At 35.9% G+C, this 13,335-nt stretch overlaps 1 protein-coding gene across 2 annotated transcripts; it reads left to right on the top strand.

The window, feature by feature from the left end:
• Window positions 1-230: 230 nt before the first annotated feature.
• LOC140881046 (ARM REPEAT PROTEIN INTERACTING WITH ABF2) lies at window positions 231-8,574 on the top strand. Of its 2 annotated transcripts, XM_073286030.1 has the most exons (20): window positions 231-563; window positions 840-1,000; window positions 1,432-1,604; window positions 1,672-1,792; window positions 1,869-1,943; window positions 2,057-2,151; window positions 3,618-3,693; window positions 3,819-3,926; window positions 4,033-4,161; window positions 4,288-4,356; window positions 4,470-4,529; window positions 4,830-4,953; window positions 5,037-5,176; window positions 7,227-7,290; window positions 7,385-7,464; window positions 7,730-7,794; window positions 7,898-8,015; window positions 8,111-8,235; window positions 8,323-8,460; window positions 8,505-8,574. In XM_073286030.1, the coding sequence occupies exons 1-19, from the start codon at window positions 296-298 to the stop codon at window positions 8,411-8,413; spliced, it is 2,142 nt and encodes a 713-aa protein (XP_073142131.1). In that variant the 5' UTR covers window positions 231-295; the 3' UTR covers window positions 8,414-8,460; window positions 8,505-8,574. The 2 variants fall into 2 exon arrangements, with proteins under 2 accessions (XP_073142131.1, XP_073142130.1); XM_073286029.1 differs by having other exon boundaries at window positions 8,323-8,574.
• The last annotated feature ends 4,761 nt before the right edge of the window (window positions 8,575-13,335 follow it).

The raw sequence follows: 13,335 nt of genomic DNA, 5'->3' as shown, positions 1-13,335 counted from the left end.
ATAATAATAATATTGATTAAATTGCAACAATGATTCGGTTTTGGCGGTGCTTGGGTTTTGGGGGGAAGAATAAACGCGGGAGCCTAAAGTTTTAAATAAATTTAGACCGACCCGGTTTAGCTCCAAATCACAGGGGCCCACGTATATCGCCCGACACCATATGGAAAAAAAGCCGATCCTCCGTGATTTTCCTAAAGTACCCCTCTTTCACCTCGTTTCATTTCACGCACCCCTCACGTTCTTTCACACACTCATTTCCTCTAGTTTCTCTATCCACATCCCCCCTCTCTCTCTCATGGAGAATCGTAGCCAGAACTCCGGGAGGCGCCACCGCGAGCAATCGTCGTCGGGCTCGTCGTCTTCTAGGCGGAGTTTGAAGAGAAAGCTTGACGAAGAGTTCGACGGGAGGAGAGAAGATGATGAATCGTCGTCCGATTCGCAACAAGATCTCGTTCTGGATGTCCGAACTCAAGTAGAGATTCTCGATTGTTCCACCTACAGCGAGGTGGATCGCGCGTCTGTGAAACGCTCCATCCACGTTTTATCCGAACTTGCGAAGAACGGTACTTAAAATCTGTAAAATGAAAAGAAATTTTCATTGGTTTTTTTTTTACTTTTCGGGTTTTGTGTACTTTCTAGTCCGTGCTGGTTATTTATTGAGCATTGGAGTGCTTAATTTTGAGTCTAGGTCCTTGATCTGCTGGGAATTTTGCATGTGTCGTAAATTGCTTTTAATTTAGATTTTTTATTTGATGGTTGGGGAATTTTTTTCTCGAGTTTTCACGCTCTGGATATTCATTTTACTGCTTTGATCCGTGTGGTAAATTTGTTTGTCGCAGAGGATATAGTGAATGTTATAGTGGATTGTGGTGCGGTTCCAGTTCTTGTGAAGCATCTGAAGGCTCGGCCCTCTGAAAGGGAGGATGACAGCGGTTCGATCTTGTACGAGCATGAGGTCGAGAAGGGGAGTGCCTTTACGCTTGGACTTCTTGCCATTAAAGTAATTTCAGTGTTTCACGGTTTTTCTCCATTGTCAATCTTTGAGCATGACTAAATAATTCTCTAAGTGGTCACAGTCAAAGCTTAGGGAAAATTATATATAAGGCTGGTCTTATGCTAATTGAGCAGCTGCATTTTACATGTTTCATTACTTAGATTGGTGAACGTCTTTGTGCGTAGAAGTAAGAGGTTGGATCTATTCCGTATTAAGAAGGTGGCATGCTGTCAATGTGTAAATTGTGATTGACAGCTGATGTCTCCTTGTATTTATTAAATGTTTGGTTATTTCCTTTGCTGGAACGAGCGTTATTAGATTGAGAATGACTACTCAACAAATTAGATTTTGCAGTCTTTGTTATAAATATAAAATCTTACATCTTTGCTGCTTGTAACTCTAATCCATTTGATCTAATCACAATTTTTGTTCCTTAGCCGGAGCATCAACAACTGATTGTTGATGCGGGTGCTTTACCCCATCTTGTGGTTCTCTTAAAGAGGCATAGGGATGGACAAAACTCTCGGGAAGTATGTGCCGTTATAAGGAGGGCAGCTGATGCACTCACCAATCTTGCTCATGAAAACAGCAACATTAAAACTCGTGTGAGGTTAGTTTTCTTGTGTACTGTCTCTGGGTTTTGATGTGTGTTTAGACTTTAATTCCTTGATGCTTAGGGTTGAGGGTGGTATACCTCCACTCGTGGAACTGCTTGATTTTGTTGACTCGAAGGTTCAGAGAGCAGCGGCTGGAGCACTTCGAACTCTGGCCTTTAAAAATGATGAGAACAAAAATCAGGTGGCTTAATTTTACGAAACTGCATAATATAGAGTTTCTTCCTTCCCTAGATTTAATTATATCTCATTAATATCAGATTGTGGAGTGCAATGCTCTACCAACACTTATACTTATGTTGCGGTCATCGGATGCTGCCATACACTACGAAGCGGTTGGCTACCACTAATACTCTGTTTTCTATCGCAGTGTCGCTGTTGTATTTACTTAGATTTTTATTCTTGTACATGGAAAAAGATTTCAGATATCTTTAATGGTAATTAACAGGTTGGTGTCATTGGAAATCTTGTCCATTCCTCCCCAAACATTAAGAAGGAAGTCCTTGCTGCTGGGGCTTTGCAACCTGTCATTGGGTTACTCAGGTCATTGGAGTTATGTTCTGTATTGTTGGAGAATAGCAGTATCATTTCCCGGGGTCTTTTATTTGCAAATTGCTGTTTTGTAGTCATATATTTTTTACAATGGAATTGGAATCACAGGCTACCAGTTTTTGAATTGTGAAATAAAGTCGGTGATTATGCGAGTAGTAAAGCAGGCTCGAGTTATAGCTTATAGAACAGCTCGCGGCTGTCCATTGTTAATAATCACCACTAAACATTCATTCACTTCAAATCCGGCATTGCCATGTTCTGAATTTGGGTGGGAAAACTAACACGGTATTATTTATTTATTTATTATTTGTTTTGCTGCTCATCTCTAAATCTAGCAGGCAGTTTTTATACTCGATGTAGTAGTGTATTAAGGGATTTTCTACAATTAAGCAATGCAAGGATCCTGTTCTCCTTGCCCTTTTCCATCCCATTTTTTCCCAGTACATTATAACCGTTAAATCTTTGACTCCAATGCCTTGATCCCCGCTATTTTTTTTCAAGTGATTTAACTAAAATCAACATCCTTAACCATGAGTGATCGAACCATTTCGTTGAACCCTGTCCCGTGAGAGGCTATTTGTGGTTTCAGTGTGTCTCTACAGGTAAAAAGTTATTCTCTGATCGTAGTTCGAAAAAGATCATTTTCTAAACCACCCTTGATTCTAATTATTAAAATGGAAGTTAAACTAATATCACGTTTCCGAAACTTAAAATTATTGCTTGTTTCCCAAAGCAATCCCATTGTTGAAGTGGTGGTGAACCTTTGGATAAATTTTGAGATCCTTTTGTGATTTGTATATATTATGAGTTGCTATTTACGGTAATTAAATGCGGCATTGGAGTGGATTTCTATAGCAAATGTGTCAATTAAGGATTCTCGAGTGAGTTTGGGTTAGAAATATAAAAGTATATTATCAGATGTGTAAGCAATTTCGTCCGTGTATGATTTAAAGTTTTCTAAATTAAACAAAACAGATGGGTATTCCAATCACATACCACTCCATGTATGATTTAAATATTTCTAAATTAAACTAAGCCAATGGGTATGTCATAACGTCAATTTTCTATTGGAATGAATGTCCAGTAGTGACTAGGAGTGTTGAAAATAAGTTGTATATCCGTACGAAATTTTGATTTGATTTGATCCTTGTATCCAATATGTAAATTTGTTTCTGGATATGACCTTGATGTTTCTATTTTTGCTGTTCTCATTATCAGGTATATGTGTGTGAGTTTTATTTAGCTATTCGTCTATCCTTCTCATTAACCGAACATATTCAAACTCAAGATAGACATGAACTCACGTATCATGATCATCTTTGGCATTATAGTGCATGCGTGGTTTCATTTTTTTACGTGCTGTTGGTAAAAATCGTTTTCTGTTTTAAATTATTTTTCCTTCATTTTTTAATATCTACCTCGAGGTAGCTAATCTGGCTCCATTTGTTCGAATTCAGTTCATGCTGTCCAGACAGCCAGAGAGAAGCTGCTTTACTGCTTGGGCAATTTGCAGCAACAGATACAGACTGTAAGGTTTGTACTGCATTAGTTTTGCTATTTAACTCGAGAACCAGAGCTTCATTAATTATCATAGATGTATCTGGAATCTCCTATTTTAACTCAATTTCATGGGAAATTCCTGGATGATAATTCCTCAGGTGCATATTGTTCAAAGAGGTGCTGTGCGGCCACTAATTAGTATGCTCCAGTCACCTGACTCTCAATTAAGAGAAATGTCAGCCTTTGCCCTAGGGAGGCTGGCTCAGGTAACAATCCTCATTTTTGGTCCCAACACAGTGCTCATTCCCAATTCTATATTCGTTTATCTGATTCTTTTGATTTGGAGCTAAAAACATATTTCATGTGTATTAGGACCCTCATAACCAAGCTGGTATTGTTCACAGTGGTGGAATAGCTCCATTATTAAAGCTTCTTGAATCCAAGAACGGATCTCTGCAACATAATGCTGCATTTGCTCTTTATGGGCTCTCGGATAACGAAGTATTGTTCTAAGATAGCAGTGTTATTATTGTAAACCTGACTTTTCTGTTGTTTGTTCTGGACTGAGCATGGAGGTACTTATTTGTTTCTTACTCTCTTCTATTTCTTTCACTCTTGTTTGTTTAGGATAATGTTGCAGAACTTATTAGGGTTGGAGGTGTTCAGAAGCTTCAAGATGGTGAATTTATTGTTCAAGTACTGTTTTATCCTTCTTTATTTTAGACAGAAATATTATTTGTATAGTCCTTCAATTAATGCCATAGCTAGATTCAAGTAATTAAAACCATTTGTTTCATATTCTCCTACAGCCTACTAGAGATTGTGTAGCCAAGACGTTGAAACGACTTGAAGAAAAGATTCATGGGCGGGTGAGTTATTTTGTTTGTTGAAATATAAGCCTAGCATTCAATTTTGTCCAATAAGGGGTTAACCCCCAAGAAAAAGGGCAAATGGAGAGTTACAGTTTGGGACAATTGGAGGCAAATGTCACTATTTTAATCAACAGAAGATAAAAAAATTTATGGTGTATTGTCGAGCCTATGATTCTTGATATCTGAAATTTATGTTTTTGGTGCAAGTGTGGATCTTAGAACTGGGAACATGCAAACCGTTGACCAGCATATAAAGGCTCCCTTGCCAAGCACGCTTCTAATCATTTTCCATTTTAGGCACTAAACCATTTATTGTACATGATGCGCGTGGGGGAAAAAAGTGTTCATAGACGGGTTGCTTTGGCTCTTGCGCATCTGTGTTCTCCCGATGATCAAAAGACTATTTTCATTGATAACAATGGTATATTGTTTATCAAATTCGTCAAAATTTTCTGCACATCTACACTTTCTGCCGGCACCTTCTGCAACCACCTCGTTTTTCAGGATTGGAGTTGCTTTTGGAGCTTTTGGAATCAACTAACGTAAAGAACCAGAGAGATAGTTCGTTGGCTTTATGCAAGTTGTCTAATAAAGCCAACTCTCTTTCTCCTGCGGATGCAGCTCCACCGTCCCCAATACCACAGGTGATTGTCCAGCCTTTCAATTGCTTTGATTGCACCATTCACTTGTATAATTTATGATTATGCATTTTTTTTGGCAAAGTTTTTGATATTTTTGCCACAAATTTTCCATATTGTTATATGATTCTTTTTCCTGGTTTTCCCTGGTCTGAACTCTCTTTCCCTGGTAGCTGAACGTGGCAAGCACATGAATGTGCTTGGCTATTTTTGAGTTGTAAGGGAAGAAGATTAATGCGGTCTTATGGCATGAAATTTTTCATCTGTCTTTAGTGCTTGGTGTATGGAACAGAGAGAAGCAAGTGTAATTTTGAAAATACAGGTTATATACTTCGCAATTCAAATATCAAGGAACCCATTTGAATTTTGATGTTTATTATTTATTATCACACGTTTTTTCCTCTCTACTTTATTGAAAGAAGTATAAAAGTTTTTATGTTTTGTGAACAATAACTGGCTACTTACTGACGATCATATTCACTTTCAGAATATGCTATCCCAATACTGTTTTGAAGGGTTAAAACGAAACCCAAACGTTTCAGTACCTTTTGACACAAATTATTTGTAATCCTGCTTAAATTCTGCAGTTATATGTAGCTTCCGGACATGGAAGTATCATTCTCCATGCACAACCTGATTTATGTAGAAGAGTCATCCACCCTGTTTTCTGAATAAAGAAAATGTTTTAGCTTGTTGATTTCGGATTTACATTTTTGGGTTGCTTGTATTGTATTATAGTCAGTGTTCAAAATGGCGGTCGAGGCGGCCGCCTACCTAGGCGGTAGGCAGCCCTCGACCGCCCCGCCTTTGTCTGAGGCGGTCTCTGAGGCGGTTCGAAGCCATCCGACGGGCGAGGCGGTGAATGATTTTAAAATCTCAGTCTACTATCAAAGTCAAAGACTTTTAAATACCAGGCAAAGACAATCAATTTAAAAAACCCTAGATAAAATAAAAACACCACATTCTCTTTTGCATTTACTTTTGGTTTCAAGTGTCATCCATCGTCAGCCACCGCCTGCCTCAAACCGCCTCCAGCCGCCCTCCGCCACTGTTGCCATCAGTCACCACCTTAATTGTCTTGTTAGTTTGCATTTATATATTTATTTGCATTTTGTTTAGATTATATTATATTGTATGAAGCTTTTTTATGCATAAATATTATTTAGTTACATATATTACATAAAAATTATGACTATTTGTGATTACATTGCATTATTATATATAATTACCTATAAAATAGTTTAAAAAAATTCAACCGCCTAGGCACTGCCTGGACACTGCCTAGGCGGCCGAGGCGGTAGGCGGTCACTGACCGCCCCGCCACCGCCTCCCGCCATTTACAACATTGATTATAGTTTAGAAGCATTGGTTTTGAATTGACTATTGGTCTGAACTGAAAGAGCTTGACGTATCTGGCCTTTTGCAATAGCCTATCTTCTCTCTGTTGATAGCAGTGTTTTAAAAAGCGTAGCGTTGGCCTGTAGCGTTTTTGTGCTGTGATAGCGTAGCGTAAATAGCGCGGCGCATAGCGTAAGCTATTCGTGCACACCAATTAATTAATTAAAAAATTAAAAATATACTTATATAAGTAAGAATTATACTTAAATTGATAAATAGTGACATAATTAGTTATAAAACCATAATAATTTTTGTCCAAATTAAAAACCTTCGCTGATTTCTGAATCGCCTTGGACGTGAGAAACGGCCTGTGGGTTCTACCTTTTACGTCAAATAAAATCATTAATGGGCCTCTAATTATTTTTGTCCAAATAGCGTGGGCATTTTGCGCCATAGCCCAATGCCGCATGCTATTTGCGCTAAAGCGCTCCAGGCTGGCAAAAAGCGTGCGCTATTTGAGCTTTTCGCTACAGGCTGAGCGCTACGTAGCGCTCAGCCCAGAAATTGCGCTATAGCGCGCTTTTAAAAACACTGGTTGATAGAGTAATATACACTATACATCAGTGATGCCACTTTATGTGGTTGCTGATATTTCAATTTGTGATGGCAACTTTTATTTCTACTTTTCCTATTAAGTCAAGTGCTTTTTATTCTGCAGGTGTATTTGGGTGAGCAGTATGTGAATAATCGTACACTGTCTGATGTCACATTTTTAGTTGAAGGTAAGTATCTGATAAACATCTTCGCAAATAATTTTCCATGCAGTCATGCTAACCAATTGGTTATCAATCTCAATTTCTCTTGTTTTATCATTAGGAAAACGATTCTATGCTCATAGAATTTGTCTACTAGCTTCTTCTGATGCATTCCGAGCTATGTTTGATGGTGGTTACCGGGTATCTTTTACCATTTCCTAATTGGGTTCCATTGACACAATTTCTTGTTTAAACTGACACAGATTTCAGTCACACGAAGACAATTTACATTGCCTAAATTATACTTCCTAATTTTTATTGTTTTGCTTTAACATAAACATACACAAATATGTTAGCATGTAAGCATTTATGAACTCTAAGCTGCTGTATGGTGACCTTTAAATTAAATTTAATAACTTGTCTCGTAATTGGTTGGCCGTGTAAAAATTACTATAATCCACTGCAGGAAAGAGAAGCCAAAGACATAGAGATTCCAAATATAAGATGGGATGTCTTTGAGTTAATGATGAGGTGAAAAGCTTGAAATTTTTACAATTTTTACTCTTACTCTCAACATAAAATGAAAGCAGTCATTGATTTTAATTGCTAGTACGTGAATAATTTTTGGCTGCAGGTTCATATACACTGGATCCGTTGACATCAAGTTGGACATAGCACAGGATCTTCTAAGGGCTGCTGATCAGTATCTGTTGGAAGGTCTGAAACGTCTGTGTGAATATGCGATTGCACAGGTGAGTTTTACATACATGAAAAAAAAAACGGACAAATTCGACTGAAAAGCTTTTATCACCTATGTTCCTAATTGTTTATCTCGTCTCCCTCAAAGGACATTTCTGTGGAAAATGTGTCTCTCATGTTCGAGTTATCTGAGGCATTCAACGCACTGTCCCTAAGACATGCCTGTGTCCTATTCATCCTGGATAAATTTGACAAATTATGTACCATGCCATGGTATGCTCGATTCTCTGCTTTGACTTGTTGCGGTAGTCAAGTACTTAATTGTTCTAAGACCATCTTTTTTGTATGACTCGTATGCAGGTATCCTCAGCTGATTCAGCGCGTTTTACCAGAGACTCGTAATTATTTCTTGAGATTACTGACCAGAACCCTTTCTGAATCAAGGCGATAGGCTGTTTGACTTCAGTTTTGATCTTTAACTAATTAAAGATGCAGGAATGTGTACAGAAACTGGTGACTTTGCTTTCGAGTCATTGAACAAACGAAGTGGCATAGTTTTTCGTCTTGATTATTAATCTAAACTACATTTAATTCATGGTTTATTTCGTTGAACTTCCCAAATTCCCTATAGGCTCGAAGTTAGCTTTACATTTTAGAAAAAAGTACCCACTAAATCTTTTGAGAAAATAATTTTACATTTGAAAGGATGAATTAGTGCATCTGTTCAATCTATTTTCCTCAACTGCGTTTAATTTATTAGTCATGAGATGGTTTCAGAAAGGTTCTTTGTTTGTGGTAATTATATTTTATTGGGCAAGTCTTTTATGAAATGGGTTAATTTTAATTATATCTACAATAAAAAGTAATTTTTTTTTCATAGATAATCTAAATAGAACATTCACTTCACAAAATTGATTCGTGAGATCGTTTTACTTTTGTGTTTAGTTTATTTGTTGGATAAGTTACACATTATTAAAATATTTATTGGTCATGAAATGGTTTCAGAAAGGCTCTTTATTTGTATTAATTATATTTTATTGAGTAAATCTTTTATGAATGAGTCAATCTTAATTATATTTAAGTAGTATTTTTTTTATAGATAATCTAAATAAAAGATTCATCTAACAAAATTGATTCGTGATACATTAGGACGTGAATTTTTGTGTTTTGTTTATTTGTTAGATAAGTTAGATATTATTAATATGCTGAAGTGAATAAGATCGGACATTTTGGCTCACAAAAGTTTAATGATAAAGCTATTGTAAACAAACATGTGGTTAAAAATGCATGGATGGAAACAAAGAAAAGTTTATAAATAACGTTAATATGGAATTGTTGTCTAACAATTTGGCTGTAGTTTAGTGGTGAGAATTCCACGTTGTGGCCGTGGAGACCTGGGCTCGAATCCCATTTGCCACATCATTTTTTTAATTACCTCGTTCGTTTTGAAATTTTCCTCGCTGTTTTTTTTTTATTATCTCGTTTTGAAATTTCCCTCTCACTATTACTCCTTTTCATTTCTTTTTTTTTTTTTCAGCCATATTCATATAACCTATAAGCATTGCAAAAGGAGAATACTTACTATTTTTTTTTAATTATCTCGTTTTGAAATTTCCCTCTCATTATTACTCCTTTTCATTTCTATTTTTTTTTTTTCAGCCATATTCATATAACCTAGCTATAAGCAATGCAAAAGTAAGATACTCGCGGTCCGATTACAATAACATTGGTTTCGTCGCCATGAAAAGTGTCTCAAAGCTTAATCTCACATATATTTTTTCACATGAGCTATATGTTATGTTAGATGATTAAACATACGTAATCATTATGTGTTTGTAATCCTTGAAATATTAACACTTACCCACAAACATTATAAATATCATGAACAAAAACCTCGTGGATAACACAGGGTTCCACATAATATATCATCGTCATTATTATTTTCCATTCAATTATCATTATATATGGCCAGGACTGAGTTGAAAAGGACATAATTCTAGTGGCATGAAAAGCTCTTCCCTCCTCTCCATGCAATCGAAATAACAAGAAGTCCATAGCAAACATTCTCATTTCAATATTATAATTCCATTTTTTTTTTAAAATGTTAACATTTCTCAGCTTCAACCAAACTTTTTGATGTATGATGTCATAGTCTCTCTTTTCCAACACTTTTTAACTCTATAAATTCTTACCAATTACATCCTCGAATCTTATTATAATTATTATATATTTTCCCACCTCTTCTCAAGGTTTCTGTTCTGTTTCTTGGCTTCAAACTTTCCCACCAATGTCCTCCACATCGAGTATTTGCCAACATTACAAATCAGAAGCTAACCGAAAGAATTCGTCATTCGAATGGATTCGCAGCAGAATCGAGCAATCCTCCGGCGAACCTGATTGCTTGCATTCTCTTACGACGACCTCCAAGCATTTGGCAGGCGATTCGGAGAGAGTTTACGTCCATCCCATGGAGAGGCGATCGAATTATTATTCACTCAGCACAGAGAGCCTGGAAATGTGCACCGAGGGCTTAGGCAACGAAACGGGGTGCGTTTTTTATTCGAGCATGGAAGAATTCTCTGTTCTTGTATTGGAAAAACAGAGCTTTCTTGAAAATAAGCGCCCGAAAGCCGGAAAACCCAAGGAGAAAGTAGATTACAGCAGATGTTTTCCTCCTCCACTGTCTTCCATGAGTGGCAACGATGTTGTTCGAGTGCGGTCTCATCGAGAAGGGGGTCGATTAGTGATTAAAGCATTTAGTTTCTCTGGCCGCAATACTTATTTTCGAGCCGTAAGAGAACAGGGGAGGCTCAAGCTTTCCATTTGCAGAGATGAATCCCTTGATTGTGAGGATCTGTCAGATGAAAATGGAGAGCTTGGTGAAGAAGGTTTCGATGAAAATGGCGACTCGAAGCTTGAAGATTGTGGGAGATTGGGGTGTGGAATGGGTGGTGGTGAGTGGTGTAGCAGCGGATGCAAGAGAGATGAAAGCAAGAACTTGCCTAGTTTGCCATTTCGCGTGGCTATTTCTTGAAGTCATTAAAAGATGTAAGATAAGTAAATATATATTTATTGAATATGTTTGGAGAGAATTTGACATTTTAATTTGTACTAAAAAAGTAGCATTTTATTCTTGGAATATATTTATGAGTTACAATCGTTTTCCCTCTGAAATCTGTCTTAATTATTGAGTTCTTGTTATTATAGGAGTCTGTCCAATGTTTGTCAATTCTATTATTTTCAGAATGTACTCCTTCCTTCATGCATCCTGTCTTATTTTACACATATTAGCTCTTACACTATAAATAGTCATCGCACGTCTCATTATAATATATCTTATAAAATGGTGTGTTTACATGATAATGCTCATAAACAATACTATTATAAATGATATAATGAAAAGACCGTCCACTGTATGGAGAAAATTGTGAACAAAAAACATAGTTAAAAAACTAAAGAGCCAACATTGCAAATTTAGCTGACGAAAATAGAAAATAAGACCGACTGACTAAGAAGACTACGTAACTACTTTCCCCTATCGGAAGGTGTATTAAAATATACGTGAATTTGGCACAAAATTCATGTCACACACATATACATAACCGTATATATTGACGAACTCCTTTTACTCGTAGACGTACGTTTTTGAATATGTTTTTATAACTATGGATCAATTCGATCCAAAGGGATATTACCTCTCTATAAAATCAATGACTAAGATTTGACCATTTTTATGTGGAGTCTCACATAAATATGATGGGTAATTAAATCAGGACAATCGACTATTGCAAATTTGCAATAACCCTCCGCGGAGTCGAAATACTTGATCAACACCGATGGAAACTCAAAACATGTTTATTGTCCTTCCATGTTTCGAGACTTCTCTTCAAGAGCCAAACTCAATCTCATTACCAAACACATGTTTGTTCTCTCAAACATGGGAAACCATAATTATTATTCTAAAAGGGACCAAGGACGTTTCCCTTTTGAGGCAAATTAAATCATTCCTTTTAAAATGGACCCTTAAATTTGTCTGCTTCCTCTCACAATATATGGAAAGGCTATCATGTCCTTGTATTTTTGTGGATAACATATTTTGCGACCCTCTCGGTTTCAAAACAATAATGATTTAAATCATAATTGCATTTTTCTAAAAAAAACACACACACACACAATCTCCAAATTATCACCACGGTTTAAGTTATCGAATTCCAAAAAAAGTCATGACTCATGAACACCTAAAATCAAAATCGTGACTTTGACAATGTCTTGTAATTAATCTGACACTAAAACTCTAATTTGAGGCGAAGTCTATCATTTGAAACTTAGCTATAACAATCTCTCTTCCTAAAACTCAAAAATAAAATACAATAAAATTATGACCGTACTTGTGATGGTCCTCATACTGTCCTATAATCAAACCCCACAAGTGCTATCCCTGGAAATATTGCATTTTCCACATATTTTGGATAATAACACAATATATAATATACATGTCAAATATGCGTCAACAAGCCAATCCATTTTTTTTAGCCAATTCATTTATGCTATACTTGTTTATATCCCTATCATCATGATAAAATAATTTATTTTAACATCTTTCATGTGACCAATATATACCGCTTATTAATTATATACACACAAAAGTGGAATCTAAAAAATATATATGTAGGGACAATAAATATTTTTGAGTAAAAATAGGCCACAAGAATTATTTGATTCTTATCTGGACAATCAAATTCTTGGTTCATAGCTTCTTACATGCACCAATGGTGCATGGTTTTCCAATTTTCAAGAGGGTACTCAATGCTATTTTAGGGAATATTCGATTGAATTTTCACTTAGTTGAAAAAAATTGCGTGCATTTTTTGGTGTTGTAACTTGCATATTTTTCATCTTCACCAATGCAATCAGTATATTCATAATTTTGGTCCATTAATTTGTATTATCGTTCATTTTTCATCGGAGTGATGACATAACGCTTGAAAATGAAGACGCTTCCGATAACACATTATCCGAGTATGAATGTTTATTTCTAGATATATCGTTGACCTACCCACATATTTTTTTATATATTATTTTAATTGTTACTTAAATTTTCTATTGGAAAATGGTTATCAACATATTAAAGATGAGAAAAGATAATCATTACATTAAAATTAAAATGAAATAACATATTTTTAAAAAAAATATAAATTTGGTTTAATATAAGTACCAATGTCTCTATTCGTTCTAAGTGAGTGTGTTCTCTTTTCTTTAATTCTTGTTTTCCTCCTAACAATTAATTGGTGTTTCATTGTGGTTGGATCCGACAAAGTATCCACATGTATTTATATTAAAATAATAATAATAAACACAATCCTACCAAAGTAT

Source organism: Henckelia pumila, chromosome 2 (genome assembly GCF_033568475.1).
Source record: "Henckelia pumila isolate YLH828 chromosome 2, ASM3356847v2, whole genome shotgun sequence".
In the NCBI taxonomy this organism is placed as follows: domain Eukaryota; kingdom Viridiplantae; phylum Streptophyta; class Magnoliopsida; order Lamiales; family Gesneriaceae; genus Henckelia; species Henckelia pumila.
The sequence above is the reverse complement of the archived record's forward strand: the minus strand, read 5'-3'. Positions and strand labels throughout refer to the sequence as shown.

Bases quoted from the DNA above. Each gene is read 5' to 3' on its own strand.
- LOC140881046 (XM_073286030.1), top strand. From the start codon at position 296: ATGGAGAATCGTAGCCAGAACTCCGGGAGGCGCCACCGCGAGCAATCG. The intron at 1,944-2,056 runs GTTGGCTACCAC...GGTAATTAACAG, and splicing joins CTGCCATACACTACGAAGCG to GTTGGTGTCATTGGAAATCT. The intron at 3,927-4,032 runs GTAACAATCCTC...CATGTGTATTAG, and splicing joins CCCTAGGGAGGCTGGCTCAG to GACCCTCATAACCAAGCTGG.